The sequence below is a fragment of the Neoarius graeffei genome, chromosome 24, assembly GCF_027579695.1.
Source record: "Neoarius graeffei isolate fNeoGra1 chromosome 24, fNeoGra1.pri, whole genome shotgun sequence".
Classification (NCBI taxonomy): Eukaryota; Metazoa; Chordata; class Actinopteri; order Siluriformes; family Ariidae; genus Neoarius; species Neoarius graeffei.
In genome coordinates, this window is record NC_083592.1 from 47,761,502 (window position 1) to 47,784,878 (window position 23,377).

The 23,377-nt window shown below is 41.9% G+C and overlaps 1 protein-coding gene across 1 annotated transcript in view; it reads right to left on the reverse strand.

Moving 5' to 3' along the window:
- Positions 1-6,491: 6,491 nt before the first annotated feature.
- The window catches only part of entpd2a.2 (ectonucleoside triphosphate diphosphohydrolase 2a, tandem duplicate 2), a 37,178-nt gene continuing 20,292 nt past the window's right edge, over positions 6,492-23,377 (reverse strand). Inside the window, exons 5-9 of the mRNA XM_060907405.1 lie at positions 19,675-19,902; positions 15,095-15,364; positions 10,312-10,431; positions 7,364-7,498; positions 6,492-7,206 (exon numbers count right to left, since the gene is read on the reverse strand). Of these exons, the coding sequence (XP_060763388.1) occupies positions 6,997-7,206; positions 7,364-7,498; positions 10,312-10,431; positions 15,095-15,364; positions 19,675-19,902 (963 nt within the window). The 3' untranslated portion in view covers positions 6,492-6,996. The remainder of the gene's footprint in view (positions 7,207-7,363; positions 7,499-10,311; positions 10,432-15,094; positions 15,365-19,674; positions 19,903-23,377) is intronic.

The following is a 23,377-nucleotide window of genomic DNA, read 5'->3' on the forward strand; positions in this document are numbered from 1 at the left end:
GTGTGCGCAACAAAATCCACCGGGTAGCCCTGATCTCACAAGAGAAATGGTTCCGTCTGAGAAAGGTTCCTACAGCTAAAAGACTTCGACAAGTCAAATCAACTCATCTTATTGTCAAATATGCTATACATGCTCGACATACAGCACAGATGAAATATCAGTCCTCTCTGACCCACGGTGCAAACAGGCAATGCAGTAAATAAAAATAGAATAATTGAAAAAACAAACAAACAATATAAACAGTATAAACACTCTAGATAGGAACTAGACATAGACTAAACACTCAAACAATATCTCATCTCATCTCATTATCTCTAGCCGCTTTATCCTTCTACAGGGTCGCAGGCAAGCTGGAGCGAAAGGCGGGGTACACCCTGGACAAGTCGCCAGGTCATCACAGGGCTGACACATAGATACAGACAACCATTCACACTCACATTCACACCTACGGTCAATTTAGAGTCACCAGTTAACCTAACCTGCATGTCTTTGGACTGTGGGGGAAACCGGAGCACCCAGAGGAAACCCACGCGGACACGGGGAGAACATGCAAACTCCACACAGAAAGGCCCTCGCCGGCCCCGGGGCTCGAACCCAGGACCTTCTTGCTGTGAGGCGACAGCGCTAACCACTACACCACCGTGCCGCCCCTCAAACAATATAAACAGTATAAATAAACAGTATAAACACTAGATAAAGGCCCGGTCCCACCGGCCGATGGACACAAAACGTATGCAAAAAGGACACAGCGGACGAGCAAAATTTCGGGGGTGGCTCTATCCGTTTTCATCCACTCCAGAAATGGACAAAATTGGCGAAAATTTGCGAAAACAGAACGGAAAAGAACGGACGTGGGTAGTATATAGCGGGGATGTTAAACGCATGTTCATAGGAAGCCTAGCGGATGGAAGTGGATGACAGCTCCGAAGGGGTTACCGGTGATAACTGAGAAGCGGACGCATAGCAGAAAGAGCGGATGCATAGCGGATGAAGGGGATGTATCACATACGCCTAACGGAAACAAAGGGGATGTTGCGCGGATGTATATCGGATGCAGATCGTTCACTGCGCATGCGGGGGGTATGAATTGCGTCTGCTCCGCGGATATAAAGGGATGCAGCACGCACGCCGTCAGCATAAAGCGGAAAGACGTGCTGGCGGCTACATCGATACATCTCTACTACTAGATGATTTTCTCCCCCTTTTTATACAAAATATCGATTGTCCGCTAGGTGTCCTTCTACATACTCTAGACATACTCCAGACATCCTAAATATACGAGATACATCCCAGATATAAACGCTTTGTCTGTTTTGAATACTTTATATACGAGATGCATACGCTTACATCCTTTCTATTTCCGTGCTACTAACGATGAATAGACGTTTCATGTACCTTATCTTTCCTCCCTCTTTCCGTTTTCAGCTGCAGCGGATGCGAGTTGCGAGGATGCCCAGAGGATGCAGAAAGGATACAGCAGACGTTTAACGGATGATAACGGACATAGAACGTTTGTTGCTCGTATATGTCGCGGATTTACATCGTACACGGCGGAAAGTTCATCCGTTCTAAAAGTTTTGTGCAGCTCAAAACTTTTTGCGCGGATGAAATCACAGTGGACGGATGCTCGATGGATAGAGCGTATGAAGCACGTATGCAATGAGTACACAACGGATGCATAGCGTTTTCCAATGGATGGCAAAGATTTTTTTACGTTTTGCATCTTCTTTGCATCCGTAAGTGCAGTGGGACCGGGCCTTAAGAACAAGACATAGACTAAACACTCAGATAATATAAACAGTGTAAACACTAGATAAGAACTACACACAGACTAAACACTCAGACAATATAAACAGTATAAACACTCCAGATATGAACTAGATGTAGACTAAACACTCATATGTGAGTCATTCTATAATTAGGGGTACATTTCATGTAAAGCAAAATCTCAAAATATCAGTATTCTTTTTCAATAAATAACCTATATGTTTCCATGGTATATACCCTCAAGTTCCTAAACAAATTAATTGCCAAGCTTAATCTTAAATTACTTTTAAAATATTTTAATGAAAATGAACATTTGATTGTTTATTTTGTCAACCGTGTTACGGACAAATGTTATGTCATCTTAAGCATATATAAAAATACTACATATTTGAAAACACATTTGTTTGAAAGTGCTTAAGTCCATTAACAAGATGTTTTAATTAATCTGTACAACTGTAATGGAAAATATGAATTTTGAGCTTCATAAATAGGATTTTATGGTTCACTGTGATGCAGAATGACACTTTTTTCAACATAAATCCTTGTTACGTCGAATTTAGAGTTGTTCTCCCTCCTTATACAAGACTTCCCTATCCAGAGATAATCCCCAATCTTTTATTTTACAGTTCATCAAACACATAAGAGATTTATAGCACAAAAAACACTTGCAACACAGTTGACAGGCAATGTAACACAATTGACGGGAGTAACACAGTTGACAGGGCAGAAGAACAAGACGACACTTTTTAGGATAAAAAGAGCTTTTTATTGTTTTAAATTTAACTACAAATAAGCTGATGAATTCAGGTGAACTGTTCAAACAACATTTAGACACAATTTCAGAGAAACGTAGCTTATTTAACAAATTGAACATATTAAATCATTCTGTTTGTTTGTCTGTCAATATGAAGATTAAGTGACAAAAACATACTCCTCCTCAACTGTGTCATAGCTGATGGGTAAGTTGACGGTAACGCAGTTGACATTTCGGCCATTTTTAGAGTGTTGTGCTAACTGCAGACCTCAGAGCTTTCACTGCAAGACCTTAATCAATTCATATTTTTATTATCTTTAGCTGTATACTTTGTAAATACAATTTCTAAATCAGGTTTATATGAATATGTTGACAACACAGTTGACAGACAATTAATCCTCTCTAGGACTATACAACAGTATTGATGAAAATATTGAAGAGGTGAACTCAAAACTTACCACACGGTCTTCAAATTTCCCACCAAAGAGGATATGACATCACATGATGTTGGTCACATGACTTAGGACCAAACCATTGCCGATTTATTGGGGGGTCAGTGGGTAACACAGTTGACATAAGTTTCTCGGACGCACACAACATTCTTCATTTAATTTATAATATAAAGCACTTTAGGCTTTTAAACACTTTTGTCATATTATAATAATTACCATGAATAAATATTTGTAAAAATTTTAAACAAAAACCTTTTTTTAAAATGTAAATATGAAGACCAAACCTGACATTTGGAAAATCGGACAGCATAAAAACACCAAATTCCAGTTTTATATATGCATTTTTGCAGAGTAAAATGATGTAATTTGTTGACTTTTTGTATTATATAAAAGAGAAATGTGTGCTAATGTACAAAAGATCATTGGCTGAAGTTAATAGTTAGTGAAATTGACAAATACAGCACATGGACTTGAGATGTACCCCTAATTATAGAATGACTCATGTAAATACATATACACACACACACACACACACACACACACACACACACACACACACATAAATTGGTTCAAATAACCAAATAGTCAAGGGCACTTGAGGTATAGCAGGTAAACATGAAACATGAAATAAGCAGTATAAACAAACTAGCAGCTGTTAAGATGAGGTAGACAACCTTTATTGTCATTCAGTATGCAACAAGTGTGCAATTTGGCTCAGCACAGAATTAAATATGAATTAAATTATGCAGCAGCAAAAATATTATAAAGTGCAATAGTATAAAGTGACCTGTGGAATTTGGAATGTTCAAGTTATGAATAGAAGTCGTTTAGAGTTTGGGTTTGGAGTTGAGCAGTCTGGTGACCTGGGGGAAAAAGCTGTTACAGAACCTGGTGGGCCTGCACCGAATGCTGCCGAACCTCTTTCCAGAGGCCAGAGGGGAGAACAGACTATAGGGTCATTCCACGTCAATTCAACCGGGGCCCACGCACTTAAGTCTCAAAAAATTCTGAAAAAATCACCAGATGTACCCATGTTACCTAGGAGAAACACTGTAAATGTATTTGAATGTAAGATGTATACTTTCCATGTTACAGGCAGTTTTACTGGAGGAGGGGGGGTCAATTTTGTTCAGACTCTTTTTTTTTTTTTTTTTGTCAAAGTTCACAAGCCCATAGCTCAAGAACTAAACCATGTAGGAGGCTCAAATTTTGCATGCTGGTACATAAATAGGAATAGTATGTAGCAAAACTGTCATTTTGGGTCTGGATGACCCTGCATGGTCATAGCACTCCCTCAAAGATGATCAAAATTTTATTGGAGTTTTTGGCTGTGCTCTGTTTAGGCCTTCAGAAGACATATTTTTACCCAACAGAGGCTCTTGATTTTTTCCCTTATTGAGATAAGTAGAAACACACTCAAAAAAAGCAATAAACAGAAAGTGTTTGAACAGAAGACCTCACAAGTCGGACAAATCATTTTGGATGTCATTTTCAGAGCACCGTAACACCTTGTGGGAATGTGCGCAGATTTTTAAAATATTTTTTTCTTTATTCTCCATGATCCCTTCTTTTTAAAAACACCAATTTGGCTTGTCTTACTCGAATCTTTCTTTTTTTATTTTCCACCCTGAACATGGGCAAAATGCACCATTGAGAGCAATATGTTTTATCAAATTTCAACGATTCAGTGATTTTAGGGGCACCTGTGTATTGAGAGTAACCACAGGTGCCCCTAAAATGACTGAATCATTGAAATTGAAAAGGATCCCTCCACCCCTGCACAGGCACTCTCAGGTGATCATGTCAGGGCAAAATTGGCCTTTGGTTATTTACTCTTTACATTAATGTTATAGGGTGGCACGGTGGTGTAGTGGTTAGCGCCGTTGCCTCACAGCAAGAAGGTCCGGGTTCGAGCCCCGTGGCCGGCGAGGGCCTTTCTGTGTGGAGTTTGCATGTTCTCCCCATGTCCGCGTGGGTTTCCTCCGGGTGCTCCGGTTTCCCCCACAGTCCAAAGACATGCAGGTTAGGTTAACTGGTGACTCTAAATTGACCGTAGGTGTGAATGGTTGTCTGTGTCTATGCGTCAACCCTGCGATGACCTGGCGACTTGTCCAGGGTGTACCCCGCCTTTCGCCCGTAGTCAGCTGGGATAGGCTCCAGCTTGCCTGCGACCCTGTAGAACAGGATAAAGTGGCTAGAGAGAATGAGATGAGATGAGATTAATGTTATAGAAAACATATTGCTCTCAATGGTGCATTTTGCCCATGTTCAGGGTGGAAAATAAAAAAGAAAGATTCGAGTAAGACAAGCCAAATTGGTGTTTTTAAAAAGAAGGGATCATGGAGAATAAAGAAAAAAATATTTTAAAAATCTGCGCACATTCCCACAAGGTGTTACGGTGCTCTGAAAATGACATCCAAAATGATTTGTCCGACTTGTGAGGTCTTCTGTTCAAACACTGATAGAGTTTCCTTTCTGTTTATTGCTTTTTTTGAGAGTGTTTCTACTTATCTCAATAAGGGAAAAAAATCAAGAGCCTCTGTTGGGTAAAAATATGTCTTCTGAAGGCCTAAACAGAGCACAGCCAAAAACTCCAATAAAATTTCGATCATCTTTGAGGGAGTGCTATGACCATGCAGGATCATCCAGACCCAAAATGACAGTTTTGCTACATACTATTCCTATTTATGTACCAGCATGCAAAATTTGAGCATCCTACATGGTTTAGTTCTTGAGCTATGGGCTTGTGAACTTTGACAAAAAAAAAAAAAGAGTCTGAACAAAACTGACACCCCCCTCCTCCAGTAAAACTGGCTGTAACATGGAAAGTATACATCTCACATTCAAATACATTTATAGTGTTTCTCCTAGGTAACATGGGTACATCTGGTGATTTTTTCAGAATTTTCCTGAATGGAGGGAAGAGAAGTCCCAATGATTTTCTCCGCTGTCGTCACCGCTCTCCTCACAGTCTTCCAGTCAGAGGCACTGCAGCCTCCAGACCACGCAGAGACGCAGCTGGTTAGAACGCTGTCTGTGGGGCTTCTGTAGAATGTAGTGAGGATGGGCGGGGGCAGGTGGGCTCTTCTCATCCTACGCAGGAAATGCAGACGCTGCTGTGCCTTCTTGACCAGTGGCGCGGTGTTCACAGACCAGGTGAAGTTGTCTGTGATGTGCACCCCAGGAACTTGGTGCTATTGACCACCTCCACGGCCGTGTTATTGATGAGAAGTGGAGCGTGGCTGGGTTGTTTTTTCCTGAAGTCAACAATGATCTCTTTAGTTTTGTCTACGTTCAGGATCAGGTTGTTTTCCCTGCACCAGCTGCTCCACCTCCTCTCTATAGGCCAGGTCGTTATCGTCCCTGATGAGGCCCACCACTGTCGCGCCGTCCGCAAACTTCACAATGTGTATATTATGTACATTCATTTAATTAGCAACTTTCCTTTTCTTGGTCATATGGACATTTGTAAACTATACCATTAAAGTGCAAGGGGAAAAAAAACCCACACACACATGTGTAGAAAACAGTTTTTATTCATCACATATAGAGCCAAAGAATTCAAACACAAAACCTTTCTTCATCACCACCACAGTACAGGGTAGAAAACACATTGTGAGCTTACAATTCTGCATGCATTATAAAAACATTCCAGCATTACATCATAACATTTCGCTTAAAACAATTATTTAAACCGAATCTTTATCAAAAAAGGCGCTGCGTAAACCGTTCCTGAAAATAACCGTGAATGTGTTTATGCAAAACATACAAAGCAAAAATCCTTGACTAAATCTATTTTGTTTTATTCTAAACTATCCCCTTTTGTTTTTTTTCCTCCAGCATAAATTCAATACAGATTCTTTCTGCTAAATTTTTAACCTAATATAGTACAGTGGACAGTTTTTTATTCACCTTGCCAGAGTCATGATTTCACTTCAGTGCTCATAAACAACTCCTTGCCACTATCCTTTTCATTCAGTGCATAAAAACATGAAAAAAAAAATACAATCCAAACAGTCATAATTATAGCACGGTGTCATTTACGCTCTTCTTGCGACACATGGCCATCAGTAGAAACACGATTGCTAGGATGAGCAGGAAAGTGAAGAGGAAAATGAGCATGCTCCAGGCTGTTGGAGAAATAACCTTTCTCAGAGACACACTCTCAGACGGCACGAGACTGCTCAGGTTCAGGATGTAACCGAGGGCCCAACCGATCGACGTGTCCCCTGCCTAGAAACACAGCAATCAATGAGACAGAAACCAATCCACAGTCCACAATAGATGATCATATTAGTTGACTGTTATACAGTAATTTGGCCGATTGATAAATGCTGTGTGGTGCAATTTCATAATGCTTCACTCAGTTGTAAGCAAAGTCGGAGCTTACGGTCTTCTGGAAGGCGATGTGGGAGAATGAGTTCAGATCAAACCCGTAGCCTTTCAGAAGAAGCACTTGTATAAAGACTGTGACTGAGCAGTAGTCTTGAAGTCGTTCTTGCTGACCTGGAACCTTCTGCAGCATCTTTAATGCCGAAAGACAGTACAGTTCAGTGAATGAATAAAGAAAAGCAGAGATTAATTGGACATTTAACACCAATGCTTGCCTAAGCTTCAGAGTAGTAGGCTACAAACTGTCGGTTTGTAAACACAAGAATGAAAGCTATGATATTTTGCTCAAGAGATAGCAATACATTTATAGTTGTATTATGAAATGCTTTTTTTCCTTTTTATCCCAAAAGCAGACAGTCTACAAAGAACTTGACATTGTTTTAATGTCTACCCAAACAGAAAACCCATCCATCCATCCATCCATCCATCCATCCATCCATTATCTCTAGCCGCTTTATCCTGTTCTACAGGGTCGCAGGCAAGCTGGAGCCTATCCCAGCTGACTACGGGCGAGAGGCGGGGTTCACCCTGGACAAGTCGCCAGGTCATCACAGGGCTGATACATACAGTGCGTTTACATGCACATAGAGAAAATTGAATTTCTGCCGTAGCTCGACTGAAATCGAAGTTCTAAATGCCATGGAAACACCTTAGCTCGGCTGAAATCGAACCGAACTTGATTTCTCGTAATCGAGCTACGCGACCTAGATTATGCGATTGTAGCTGAGCTACTTAGTGCATGTAAACCCTATCGAGCTACGTAGTCGAGCTACTTACTTCAGCACTGCCCCTTCCGGAAGTGACGAGTGACGAGACCACAAGCGGCAAACACAACAGCCTCGGTCGGCATGACAACAGTAGTAGTAGCGAGCAGCAGAAGAGGTCAGGAGGAACAACATCTCTCGATGTTGCTGTCCTCGTTGTCATTCTTCTTGTGAACACGGAACTGATAACTTTGTTTATACTCTTGAATAGCTCTTCTTCATGACGACAACCGGAAGTGTACCAACACGATGGGGCATGTAGCGCCACCTGTGGCTCGGGTGCACAATATACCTCACACAATAGCTCGATTTCCTTGTGTGCATGTAGGATTGGATTTCTCTGGGACCCTTAGCTCGATTACCGACAGTAGCTCGATTTGGATGTGCATGTAAACGCACTGACTGACACAGACAATCATTCACACTCACATTCACACCTACGGTCAATTTAGAGTCACCAATTAACCTAACTGCATGTCTTTGGACTGTGGGGGAAACCGGAGCACCTGGAGGAAACCCACGCGGACACGGGGAGAACATGCAAACTCCACACAGAAAGGCCCTCGCCAGCCACGGGGCTCGAACCCGGACCCTCTTGCTGTGAGGTGACAGTGCTAACCACTACACAACCGTGCCGCCCCAAACAGAAAACCATATGCAAATATTATGCAAGGAATTCAAATGTTTTAGTTCAGTGATTAATCTCTTCTCCCCTACACAAAATGTCTCCATGTGCAATATAACTGGATTTTCTAACTTCTGTTTCTACCTCCTCAACCAAAATGTGCAATATTCACTCAATTTGTGTAATACCCAATATGTGTAATACCACTTCAGGCAGATATTTATTACTTTTTTTAATATATTTATTCCTGTACAGTTGCACTCAGTTTAATGACAGCCTTACATAGCTCTATCTAGAACCCTCACTGTTTATTTGTTATTGTTATTATTGTGTATTATAGTGTGTTTTATGTTAGAATGTATATTGTTTCGTATATTTGTAAATCCCTCCCCTTTTTTAAAATAATAATATCTATGAAGCTGACTCGTGGAAAACGCTCAAGAATTCCAATGTATCTATACTACAGTGTATTTATGCAAATGGCAATAAACTCTATTCTATTCTACTTGAAATGTACATTTCAAATGGATTTTTTGTTTGTTTTTTAAATTTTGCTGATAAAAGAACTTATGCACGAGAACCTCAAACAAAAGCATTTAATGTACTGTATAATGTGGCATCGAACCGACTAGTGGCCTAATGGTAGCGTGTCCGCCTCTCGATCGGGAGATCGTGAGTTCTATTCATGGTCGGGTCATACCAAAGACCCTCGTAAAAATGGTACCTACCGCCATCTGGCAAAGCACGCTGCAATACGGATGTGCATGGGGAGTTAAACTCTCGTGGTTACCAGAGGACTAGCCCCCCACTGTAACCCTAGCTATGTAATAGGCGAGAGGCCGAGGGCTATGGAAACGGAGATCGGCGCCGCCCGATGCGCCACATACAGCTTGGGTCTGGTTAGTACTTGAGTGGGAGACTGCCTAGGAATACCAGGTACTGTAAGGCGTGGGAAGGACTTTGACTTTTTTGATAATGTGGCATCAGTGCTATCTAGTCAGTTACGTTCTGAGCTCAGGAAGTGTGAATGCATGATATTTCCAATATTAAAATATCCTTTAAGGCACATTCCTTAAATATCAAAAGCAACTATCCATCCATCCATCCATCTACCCACCCATTATCTGTAACCGCTTATCCTGTACAGGGTCACGGGCAAGCTGGAGCCTATCCCAGCTGACTATGGGCGAGAGGCGGGGTACACCCTGGACAAGTCGCCAGATCATCACAGGGCTGACACATAGACAAACAACCATTCACACTCACATTCACACCTACGGTCAATTTAGAGTCACCAGTTAACCTAACCTGCATGTCTTTGGACTGTGGGGGAAACCGGAGCACCCGGAGGAAATCCGCACAGGGAACATGCAAACTCCACACAGAAAGGCCCCCATCAGCCACTGGGCTTGAACCCAGAACCTTTTTGCTGTGAGGCAACAGTGCTAACCACTACACCACCGTGCCGCCCAGTCTGAGAAATGTGAATGTGAAATACTGTATATCGATGGACAACTCAGAATAGCAGGGGACAGAATTAGCACAGCAGGGTCCAACCTCCTGGAAGCTCATGTTGCAGACGGTCATGGCAGCCTCTTCTAGGAGCTTGGGGGAAGTGATGGTGATGTCTACGGCCTGCTTCAGGAAGTCATAGGTGTAGTAGAAAGCAGAAAATGCCTGCAAGAGAGAGAGAAAGATTGAAGATGGCATCGCTCATGGCTGCTGGGTGAAAAAGAATTCCAAGCATTTAATAGTGTTACAGGTCAAAAATTTTCAACCGAGGTGATTTTTTTTTTATCTGGGTAGAAATTTTTTAACCTCGTTCATAATTTCCAACCTAGGTAAAGTTTGACTTCTCTAAGATTCTTAAAAGGGATTTTACATCACTTCCTTTATCTCTCTTTCTTCCATCCACTTCTTCTCTGTCTACACCTACATCGTATTTCCTTTTGTCTGTCTGTCTAACTAATTAGCATTTTTTTCATACTTAACTGGGATCTGAATTCAGAACCTTCTGATTCTTAACACAACACCTTAACCACTAAACCAGCAACAACTGCAATGGAAGGTGTGATGTATATTTTGAATTTATTAATGAGTCCAGTTTTATTACATCACCAAGTCGTTTAAAATACAAAGTCTTCCCAAATCCTAACCCTAAACCCAATCCTAGATATAGTAAGTCTCCCAAATCTTCTCCCAAAAGCCTTTTCCCAAAAGTCGACTCCAAACAAGTAGCAAATTATGAACTAAACGGTTGAAAAATTCCACCTGACCTACAATTCTGACCTGTTTTCTTCTTGGCCTCAACATTACAGCTGAGTCGACGTCAAGTTATTTTTAACAGCAAGCTCTAAAGTTTTCATTTTGGTTGAACAGCTCTAGTTAATTTATTTGAATGTGCTTTGAAACTGGGTACTAGTTTATTTCTTTAAAGTTCGAACAGGATCAGGCTCTCAAGCAGTTTGCTATGAACCAACAAGTTAAGAGTCAATTGGGATCACAAGACCTAATATTGACATTTGAGAGTGCTGGAGATATTGTAGTGTTTAGGGACATTAATACTGTCCATCTATTCATTATACGTACACTACCGTTCAAAAGTTTGGGGTCACTTTGAAATGTCCTTATTTTTGAAAGAAAAGCACTGCTCTTTTCAATGAAGATCACTTTAAACTAATCAGAAATACACTCTATACATTGCTAATGTGGTAAATGACTATTCTAGCTGCAAATGTCTGGTTTTTGGTGCAATATCTCCATAGGTGTATAGAGGCCCATTTCCAGCAACTATCACTCCAGTGTTCTAATGGTACAATGTGTTTGCTCATTGCCTCAGAAGGCTAATGGATGATTAGAAAACCCTTGTACAATCATGTTAGCACAGCTGAAAACAGTTGAGCTCTTTAGAGAAGCTATAAAACTGACCTTCCTTTGAGCAGATTGAGTTTCTGTAGCATCACATTTGTGGGGTCGATTAAATGCTCAAAATGGCCAGAAAAATGTCTTGACTATATTTTCTATTCATTTTACAACTTATGGTGGTAAATAAAAGTGTGACTTTTCATGGAAAACATAAAATTGTCTGGGTGACCCCAAACTTTTGAACGGTAGTGTAGATAATCGCTTATCCTGTGCAGGGTCGTGGGGAAGCTGGAGTCTATCCCAGCTGACTATGGGCGAGAGGCGGGGTACACCCTGGACAAGCTGCCGGGTCATAGCAGGACTGCACATAGACACAGACAACCATTCACACTCACGGTCAATTTAGAGCCACCAATTAACCTAACCTGCATGTCTTTGGACTGTGGGGGAAACTGGAGCACCCAGAAGAGAACATGCAAATTCCACACAGAAAGGCCGTCGTTGGTCACTGGGCTCAAACCCAGAACCTTCTTGCTGTGAGGCGACACTGCTAACCACTACACCACCGTGCCACCCTGGTTTGAAACCTAAATCTCCAAACACAATTGCTAACAACCAAGAGGTTAGCGTGTCTGCCTTTTGATTGAGAGATCATGAGGTCTACTTGCTATCGGGTCATACTAAAGACCATCATAAAAATGGTACCTACTGCCATCTGCTGAGGTATGCCGCAGTAGATGTGAGCAGGGATTCAAACTCTTGTGGTTACCAGAGAACCAGCCTCCCACTGTAACCCTAGCTATGTAATAGGCGCGAGGCCGAGGGCTATAGAAATGGAGATTCTATAGATGCCACCCAATGTGCCTTGTGACATGGGAAGGACTTTGACAATTACCAACAAGGCATTTGCTTTTTTAGTTGAGTTTGTAGATGTTACATCATTATCCCAATGAAAAAGGTATGTAAAAATGAATAATAACAAAATAAAAATGAAATCATTTTGCATTTTATGTTCAGAATGTAGGGCAGCACGGTGGTGTAGTGGTTAGCGCTGTCGCCTCACAGCAAGAAGGTCCGGGTTTGAGCCCCACGGCTGGCGAGGGCCTTTCTGTGCGGAGTTTGCATGTTCTCCCCGTGTCCGCGTGGGTTTCCTCCGGGTGCTCCGGTTTCCCCCACAGTCCAAAGACATGCAGGTTAGGTTAACTGGTGACTCTAAATTGACCGTAGGTGTGAATGTGAGTGTGAATGGTTGTCTGTGTCTATGTGTCAGCCCTGCGATGACCTGGCGACTTGTCCAGGGTGTACCCCGCCTTTCGCCCGTAGTCAGCTGGGATAGGCTCCAGCTCGCCTGCGAACCTGTAGAACAGGATAAAGCAGCTAGAGATGAGATGAAAGAATTACCAAAGCAAAGACATGATCCAAAACAGAACAAGTGGGAAAAAAAAAACCTCGAGACCTGTGCAGGTCTGAGCTCAGCCTTTTTCATCACACCAATGACCATCTTACATTCTTAAACACGCTCGAACTCAGTTAAACTTACACATACAGACAGGTGCCTGTACCGGCTTCAGCCAAAGGCTGAGCCAAAAAAAAAAAAACTAAAAAAATAAATAAAAAGCATTCACAAAAATGTAAAACCAAGAGCAAGAGAGCTAAGAAAAAGGAAGAAACAGCATTTTGTTTGTTTCATTGCGAAATTGTTCCATGGTAAGGTTGCAAAAACTATTGCGATCAATGCGGCATGACGTGAGGGAAAAAAATTATGGCCTAAAAAACCCCCGAGGTGTCATTGCAGCAAAAAGGTCACATACGAGCCAGTGTGGTTTTAATGCCAAATGCCATCTTCAACAAAACCTTCCTACTTGTACACATTGCCATTTGACCAAGATCGATAGTTGATAGATTGTCTGATTAGTTTTGTTGTGTGTTGCTATTAGTTTGTCCGGTTGATTAATGTTTTATTTTGTTTTTTGCATTTTTTTTAAATACTATGTTATTTCTTGTATCCTTTAAATAGATGTACAGCACTTAGGTTGTTAAAAATATCCGTCATAAATTAATATTTCTTTCTTTCTTACTTGGTTTCCACGTGAGAGATTTGTTCATTAACAATTACACTACCGTTCAAAAGTTTGGGGTCACTTTGAAATGTCCTTATTTTTGAAAGAAAAGCACTGTTCTTTTCAATGAAGATCACTTTAAACTAATCAGAAATCCACTCTATACATTGCTAATGTGGTAAATGACTATTCTAGCTGCAAATGTCTGGTTTTTGGTGCAATATCTCCATAGGTGTATAGAGGCCCATTTCCAGCAACTCTCACTCCAGTGTTCTAATGGTACAATGTGTTTGCTCATTGCCTCAGAAGGCTAATGGATGATTAGAAAACCCTTGTACAATCATGCTAGCACAGCTGAAAACAGTTGAGCTCTTTAGAGAAGCTATAAAACTGACCTTCCTTTGAGCAGATTGAGTTTCTGGAGCATCACATTTGTGGGGTCGATTAAATGCTCAAAATGGCCAGAAAAATGTCTTGACTATATTTTCTATTCATTTTACAACTTACGGTGGTAAATAAAAGTGTGACTTTTCATGGAAGACACAAAATTGTCTGGGTGACCCCAAACTTTTGAACGGTAGTGTATTCCCCGAAGGCGAGGTGAATATTGGTGAATAATAACTGAGATGAAGTTGTATGCAAATGTAATTACGGTGCAGCGCAGACAGACTTGTGTTTACACTGATCTAAACCGAGTCACATAAAATCCTTTGTTTTGAAATCGATCAAATAAATCACAACCCACCTTACCTTTGAATAGTTTTAGACCAAACTTCGTAGCGTCTTTCGTGCTTTGAGAAACAGTGTTTTCTTTCATCATTTGTAATTCTTCCTCACTTACAGTGACGACGCGATTGGCCGCCATTTTGCCGAGTCACTCGAGGTGATTATTGAGAAATAGTCTGAATTTCTCAACCAAACAGCATGCGATTTTCTATAATCACATCTGTAATACCATTAACAACCAAATACACTTTAATCACACAGTCTGTATTTCTTAATGTGGAAGGCTTGCTTGAATTTTATGATAATGTGACATCAGCAATACTGCTGGACTGCATTTAATGCCACCTAATGTCTGCCATACTGCGTGACTTTTTTAATCGTACGGTTCCTTTACAATTACAGTTTGGAGACAAGCTCTCTACAGCTGTCCTCAGTAGCCGTGTTGGCTTTGTTCACTGTCTACTACAAGACCTATCACGTTTTGTTTTGTGGTTTATGATGGGACATGTTCGTACACAAAGTGTCCACTGCACCATACTTTATTTGTTCAACAAATACAATCGACCATCTGGGTCTTTTTATTGAAGTGCGTTAGTTCCTGCTTGTATGTATGAACTTGTTCTGTACACCATATTATAAAGTTAAGGCATCTGCCAAATGAATTGAAATAAAACTAAAGGTAGACCTACTATAAATTTGCCAACAACATTGGGCTGGAAAACACCATTGAAGGAGCACTTGGAGTAGTTGCAGGATTGGAAAGAGAATATCTGGGACATGTTCCCCAGGCACTCCTTGTAGTTCCCCGAGCCGATAATTTGAAGCGTCTTGTCGCCTTTCAGCTGAGTGGGTTTGCTGTGTACTGTGCACGCAGAATCAAATAACATGTCCAGCGTCTTGGACACATTGTAATTCGGTGGATAGCAAGGGTTGGTTATGAGTCCATCTGTGCCCTGAGACTGAGAGACAGAGAGAGAGAGAGAGAGAGAAAGAACAAACAACCTTATACGGTGGTCTGAGTATTTCATAATCCTGAGATTTTCACGTTGACACAGGATGGTGCCAGGGGTGTCACTAGGCCTTTTTTACTAGGGCACGTGCCCCAGTAAAAATCAGCTGTGCCCCAGTCAGAAAATTTTGAAAGATTTTCGTAACAAACTAGTTTCTTTGGCAGATCATTTATCTACTGTAAGTTGTAGGACAGAGTGTGTTTCAAACTTCTATCGCCTCTTCTTTCTAACTAATTTTCTGATTGGTCTGGGAGATTCTCACTGTAAACATAGCGTGCGTGCGGCGTGCCATGAGTCCATTTAGCCTACTGGAGAGATGAGTCTACTCTTTGGATGAGTCAGAGAACAGGCTCTGGATGAGTTAAGGTAGCGCGAAGTTTTTGCAACAAAACTAAGCAAACCATATTCTAACAAACCCATTAAACTACATCGAATTAAACGATATGAAATTACTTTTCCAGATGGATATCAGACAATTCTTCTCACGAAGCAGAGACGGGGCAGGGAAACAGTGACAGATGAGGAGGAGGGTGAGAGAGGTAAGATTAAGGTTGTAGGCTATGTGCTAGTCAGTCATAACTAACCAGCTAAGTTCATGAATCGTGAGAGTTGAGGTTGCATAATAGAAAACTTGAATCTAATACATAACAAAATTAGTTAGGTTATTCGGCTGTTTAGCTGTTCCATGAAATGTTTGGCAGGTTTACTGCATATGAAAGACAATAGACTCTCATCTCATCTCATTATCTCTAGCCGCTTTATCCTGTTCTACAGGGTCGCAGGCAAGCTGGAGCCTATCCCAGCTGACTACGGGCGAAAGGCGGGGTACACCCTGGACAAGTCGCCAGGTCATCACAGGGCTGACACATAGACACAGACAACCATTCACACTCGCATTCACACCTACGGTCAATTTAGAGTCACCAGTTAACCTAACCTGCATGTCTTTGGACTGTGGGGGAAACCGGAGCACCCGGAGGAAACCCACGTGGACACAGGGAGAACATGCAAACTCCGCACAGAAAGGCCCTCGCCAGCCACGGGGCTCGAACCCGGACCTTCTTCCTGTGAGGCAACAGTGCTAACCACTACACCACCGTGCCGCCCAGACAATAGAGTATGTTTAAATAAACATCTTAATGCATTCTTGAACAGACTCTCCCTTTTTAACTTTACCAGTAGATGTATATCAGGAACGTTAAAGGTCCCATGGCATGAAATTTTCACTTTCTGAGGTTTTTTAACGTTAAAATGAGTTCCTCTGACCTTCTTAAGTCACCCCAGTGGCTAGAAATTTCATAATGTGTAAACCAAACTATGCCCAACATTTGAGAATGGTGCGTCAAAATGGCGCATTGATAAGCTCTTCCCTTTACTACGTCAGCAAGGGAGATGATCCCCACGCCCCCCCTCTGGATTCCCACCCACTGTATGGATTGCCCCGCCCAGTTGTAGTGAGGAGACCATAGAGGACACAACATGGCATCACCTAAGCGAGCGAAACATGGAAATTGCGCTGTACATGGATGTGACAACACAGAAAAGAGTCTGTTTTTACTGCCGACGGGAGAGCCCCTGAAGACGCAGTGGCTTCATTTTATTTATTCCAATAATACGCCGTCGAGTCTACCTAAGACGGTGTATGTTTGTCGGAAGCATTTTCCTGAGGAATGTTTCCACAACTTGGGACAGTACAGGGCAGGTTTTGCACATCAACTGTCACTGAAGCCTGGGTCCGTACCAAGCATCCCTGCCGCATCAGCAACAAACACCGAACAAGTAAGTGTATAACTGTTAAGTCGTTTTGCCGTGTTTTAAAATCGGCGCGTTAGCCTAGTAATGGCTACATTAGCTGTGCAGCTAACCGCTTCCTGCAGTTAGCCAGGTACTCTGCGCTACAAAACTAAAGAGCATGCAGCATGCTCTGTTAAACTGAGTTTAGTCTGGAAATTGACTGTAACTTATGAGCTTATGTTTGACTATTGCTCTGCAATGCGTGTCTTCTGTTGGATAAGCGATATGTTGCTGTAGTTGCTGCTTCTATCCTCTTTGGTTATGGAGTGCGTGTTCAAGCCTAGGGTATTATACGTTCATAAACTACCACTCTGAACACTCTCACTCTCTGTTCTCTGTGTCACGTTGAGTTTACGAAAGGAGTCCCAGGGAGAACGGGGTTTTGTCTTAGCAGCGTGGCTACAGGCGCTGATAGCAGCGAGTATGTGTGCGCGCAGCTTGGTCAAGCCCCTCCCCCTCCCCCATGGCCCGCCCCCACCCTCTACCCTTCCCCGCCTCCTGCTTCTCATTAGCAAAACGACGCACTGGGAAAAGCGCTGAAATGGGGCTTTCTCCCAGGAGGCTATATTTACGTGCCGAGGGTTCATTTCGAGAAATATAACATCCGGAAGCCTCCACGAGCCCGTTTAAAGCATCAACAAACCACCATGCCATGGGACCTTTAAGGTGCATTGTGCGGGGGGCCTTTTGTGTGTGTGTCGGGGGGGGGGGAGTGCCCCAGTAAAGCTTAATTCCTAGTGATGCCCCTGGATGGTGCAGAAAAACTAAAAACATCCAGTGATGAGATGAGCAGGAACGCCTTACTGATGTCAGACAAGTCAGGAAGTCTACACTCACTCAATAACCACTCTTTACAACCATGATGAGCAGAAAAGCACATCAGAACACACATGTCCAGTTTTACCTTCAGAGAAAGTGGCTGGTTTCAGTTTTGCTGTGTTCTCGTAATGTATAGCGTTAAAAAATGTGCATGCAACACATTCACACTTACCAAGCCTTTCATTTCCGTTTCAGTATTAGTGTGCTTTCTGTGGTCTGCTTTCACAGAGCAGTTCTGTCATACAGCCCCCATGTTAGAGTTTTGGGGCTGTTTGTCCTTTATAATCAACTGGATGATTTGAAGATTTTGTAAAAAAAAAAAAAAATGCAGTTACTTAAAAAAAAAGAATGTAAATTTGTATCCCTACAACATTCAAACAGAATGAGTAGAGCTAGGAAATCAATATAATCTATATTTTTCTCTGGAACTATACTCATCTCATCTCATTATCTCTAGCCGCTTTATCCTTCTACAGGGTTGCAGACAAGCTGGAGCCTATCCCAGCTGGCTACGGGCGAAAGGCGGGGTACACCCTGGACAAGTCGCCAGGTCATCACAGGGCTGACACATAGACACAGACAACCATTCACACTCACATTCACACCTACGCTCAATTTAGAGTCACCAGTTAACCTAACCTGCATGTCTTTGGACTGTGGGGGAAACCGGGGCACCCGGAGGAAACCCACGCGGACACGGGGAGAACATGTAAACTCCACACAGAAAGGCCCTCGCCGGCCACGGGGCTCGAACCCGGACCTTCTTGCTGTGAGGCGACAGCGCTAACTACTACACCACCGTGCCGCCGCTGGAACTATACTTACTGTGTCTAATGTTTTACAGTGAGCTACTCAAGTGTAAAACACAGAGATGATCATATCCCCACTGGATAACTCGACAGCATTTCACTTGTAGATTGTATTGTTTCAAATTGCAATTCTTTTTGGGAATCAAAAGTAATGTACTCGCATCATTATTATAATTATGATTAGAAAAAAAACAACTAGATAGAGACTGCGACTAAAATCATGGTAATTTGGCATGCTAGCAGTTAGCATTATTAGCATGTGAACTGTTAGCATGTTAACATGCTAATTGTTAGCATGTTAGATGTTAGCATGCTAGCATGTTAGCATTAGCATGTTGGCATGCTATCTGTTAGCATGCTCGATGTTAATGGTTTGCTGTATCGGCACAATCACGCTGTGAGCTCAGCCATTTAAAAAAGATTTTAGAGCGCGAGGTCTCATGTCTGATCCAGTGACTGTTGGTGACCCTCTGCTACAGCTCAGCAAGCACACTCTGCATTTTCTCTGTGGAAATGCAGTCTAGTTTCAATTAAAAAATTGGATTTTTCACATTTTTTCAGTGTGAGATGAAGCGACTTCACCAAAAGGTGGATTTTTTTCTAACGGGTCTAAATTTTTAAAAGGGGTGCCGATAATTGTGGAGGGCACAGTATGTAAGTATAATAGAATAAAACTACGTATTTCCTTCACATATCTTAGCTTGTTATAAATCCGTCATGTGTCCTGCAGCCTTCAAGATTAAGGACATTTCGACTGAGCTGAGATAACTATGATGTAAGGCTGATTTATTTTGTTTTCCGCTTGCCCTCGACTGCTGTGGCCAAACCAGTGTTTACCTGAACCAGGTGAGCCAGCAGCTTTTGTAACATCTGGTCCCTGCCGTAGCACAGGAAGCTTTGAGTGTAGAGGCTGTAGTTTCTGCCATACAGCTGCAGCATCACCAGGTTGTTCTTATCCTCCACCTTGTCCTTGGTTTCGAAAGTAATCTGAGTCGAGGCACCACCGAAATCCAGTGCACCAACCGTCTCTTTGCCAGGGAACAGCCAACGGCCTACAAACCCGTACTGATGAGAGAAAAAGGGCAGGGAGCATCAGAGAAGGAGAGCAGACAGTAAATTAATAACAGGATTTCTGGAATATTCTTAAAATATTCTTCTAACTGTATTAAGGAAGTCACAGAATATGAATACGGCTAATTATTCCATTCTTATTTTTTGGCCAGAAAGGTTCACAGAGGTGTGCAGGGGAACTGGGATCTTGAGAGACACCAAAAAAAAAAAAAAAAGGCACGTGAGCAGGAAGCAGGCAGGCGTGAGCAAGTGGTCAGATATGAAACTCACAGGACAAAGAAAGACGATGTTCATTAACCTGAACATGCAGTGCTGAGTGATGCATTTACAGCATCCTTAGTTCGTGCCTGGTCAGGGCTGTGGTGCTTTAAATTAGGCCACTAGGGGTTTTATTTCTATTTTATTTTTCTTAGTTTTTTTTATTTTTGTGTTGTGGGAAACATCCGATATATTTGTTGTATATGACAGGCACATGGAAATGAAAATGCTAACAACTTGAGACTTGAGGCTCGAGTGATTGAGGTTTTTGAGGTTGAGGAACTATCAGAGCTAGAATTCACCCATTATGCTGACAGTGCTAGCATTACTACTTCTGTTTTTTTTTGTTTTTTGTTTTTTTTAGTGCATTGTTTCCATTGCGCAGTAGTAGTTTAGTAGATTAGATTCGATTAGAGTTTGCATTACATTACATTACAGACATTTAGCAGACACTCCTATCCAAAGCAATGTGCAACCCGAACAAAAGTCAGGTACAAGAAGTGCTGAACTTCTAGACAAGAAAGTTTAGAAGCCAAATGTACAAGTAACAGAATAACACCTATTATTCTATCCACATTCACTGGATATGAGCAATCGTGCGGTCTGATTGGCTACTCTACCACAAGACTATCATATCAGCTCACGTTCCATGAGTAGACAAAAACAAAATGGCGGCGCGTGTTGCTCAACCAACCGAGGATGAAATAAAAACTCTACTCGAAAACAAAACCTAACAAGAAGACAGAGTCATCTATATCCCCCGCCCTATATACCAACTATATACCAAGTTTCAAGATATTATTTGTCACATTTTTCAAGTTCTGCTGCAGGAAACCAACCCTACCTCTTTACACTGACCTCAGCAGCTCAAGGCATAAACCCACCGGACCTTTGGTCCAGATGAGCTAAAAATGAAAATTTTTCACATTTCTTAGTATCAAAAGGCACATATACATTACTTAATCAACACATATACCAACTTTCAAGACCATACCACTAAGTTCTGCTCTGGAAACAAAACCGACCCCTAAGACTAAGTCTGAAATTGTTTCCATGGAAACATGAAAAATTAAAATTCCTCAAATTTCTTAGTATGAAAAGGCACATCTACATCACCTTGTTAACATGTATACCAAGTTTCAAATCCGTATCATGAATAGTTTTGGATATATGCTTCGGAAACGAACACTGCTCTTAGAAACTAAGTCAAAATCTATTTTTTATGTAAAAATTTGAAAAATACTTTTTTTTTTCCAAAAATCCAAAATAGCAAAAGACACCAGTTCACATGTTGCTTGATATGTATACAAAGTTTCATGAAGATATCTTCAGTAGTTTTAAAGATATGGCCTGGAAACGAAAACGTGATCGGACGGACAGCCAGACGGACGGAACCCATTGCTATATCCCCCGCCGAACTTCATTTGGTTGGGGGATAAAAATTATCAAGTACTTAAAAGAAACAGAAATAGCTAAAAGAATATAGTTCGTTTCCCCCCAATATCTCCTGTTCCACACTCCATTTTTCAGCTAGGATAAAAGAGCACACAGTGACCGATGAAAACTCCCACATTTTTAAACGTCTTTCCCGGTTTTCTACATGTAAAAATCAGTCTGCACCTGCTTGCTTCACTGTCTTAGATTCTGCTAAAACATCCTTTGAACTCAAACTTAAAAATGCTTTTTATATTAGACACATTAATCCTGAATTAAATAAACAAGTTCAACACCTTAAAGGCGTCGTGCGGTAATTTCAGCAATCAGGCTATATCATGTGTCAAAATGTCGGGTTTGGTGGGTTATTCAAGCCCCTCGGTTTCCCGCGATCTCAGTGTCACGATGCGCCCGCTACAAGCATTTAAAGTTGACGCGCACAGCCAAATTTAGGCAGCCAGCCGTTAACTAGGTCAACTTATGTGTGACGTCATACCAGTAACCTCCCTTGGGTGATGCTGGCCTGTCGCCATGTTTTCTCTATAGCGTGCGTTTACCAGAGTTGTTTACATTGCGGATTTTGTGGATTTATTCAGTTTGTGGATAGTTTTGAACACTCAAAACACTATGAAATGATGTATATTAATATTCTGTGATACAAAATGCCTAATCGGTGTATTGTGTTTGGCTGTAACAACGAACACTGAACACTATTTGTGACTGTTATCAATGGACCTGATTTCAAGGTCAGGGCTAGGTATTGATAGAAAAAAATTATTTTTTTAAAAACACATTGTGGCAGAGGGGGCGTGGTCAAGCGCCGGTCTGTGACAGGAGGGTGGAGCCAGGGAAGGTGAGTGGCAGAATCATTACACCTGACGGTAATTAACCTGTGTTTTGTGTGTTTTCCCAGTAACCGCGCCCTATTTAAGGAGGCAGAGAAGAGCTCATCCCGGGCCAAGAACACAGTGTGTGTGTTTCGCTATCAGATTAAAACTGGCGGTTATACTGAAAAGTCTGGCAATAAAAAGCCTATTTGCATCTGAAACGTTGTCCTGCCGTCTTCTGTGCTCCACCCACACTTCAGAGAGCTCTACAGCGGTGCCAAAACCCGGGACAAGGTGGAGCACCAACCTCGCAGTCTTTAAAATGTCTTTAAAAAGTTGTTTCGTGTTTTTTAAATTTCTTTTAATGAATAAAAAAAATAAAAAACCCTCCAGTTGAGGAACCACAGTTACATATAGATACAGATGCAAATATTTGGAGCAGTAAACAGATACAGAGACAGATACAGGCTTTATATTGCGTTATATTCCAGCTACGTACTGAATATAACAAAGCAGGAGAAATGGATAACAGGTCCAGTTAAGAATGTAATTAAAATTATCTCATCTCATCTCATTATCTCTAGCCGCTTTATCCTGTTCTACAGGGTTGCAGGCAAGCTGGAGCCTATCCCAGCTGGCTACGGGCGAAAGGCGGGGTACACCCTGGACAAGTCGCCAGGTCATCACAGGGCTGACACATAGACACAGACAACCATTCACACTCACATTCACACCTACGCTCAATTTAGAGTCACCAGTTAACCTAACCTGCATGTCTTTGGACTGTGGGGGAAACCGGAGCACCCGGAGGAAACCCATGCGGACACGGGGAGAACATGCAAACTCCGCACAGAAAGGCCCTCGCCGGCCACGGGGCTCGAACCTGGACCTTCTTGCTGTGAGGCGACAGCGCTAACCACTACACCACCGTGCCACCCATTTAATATCAT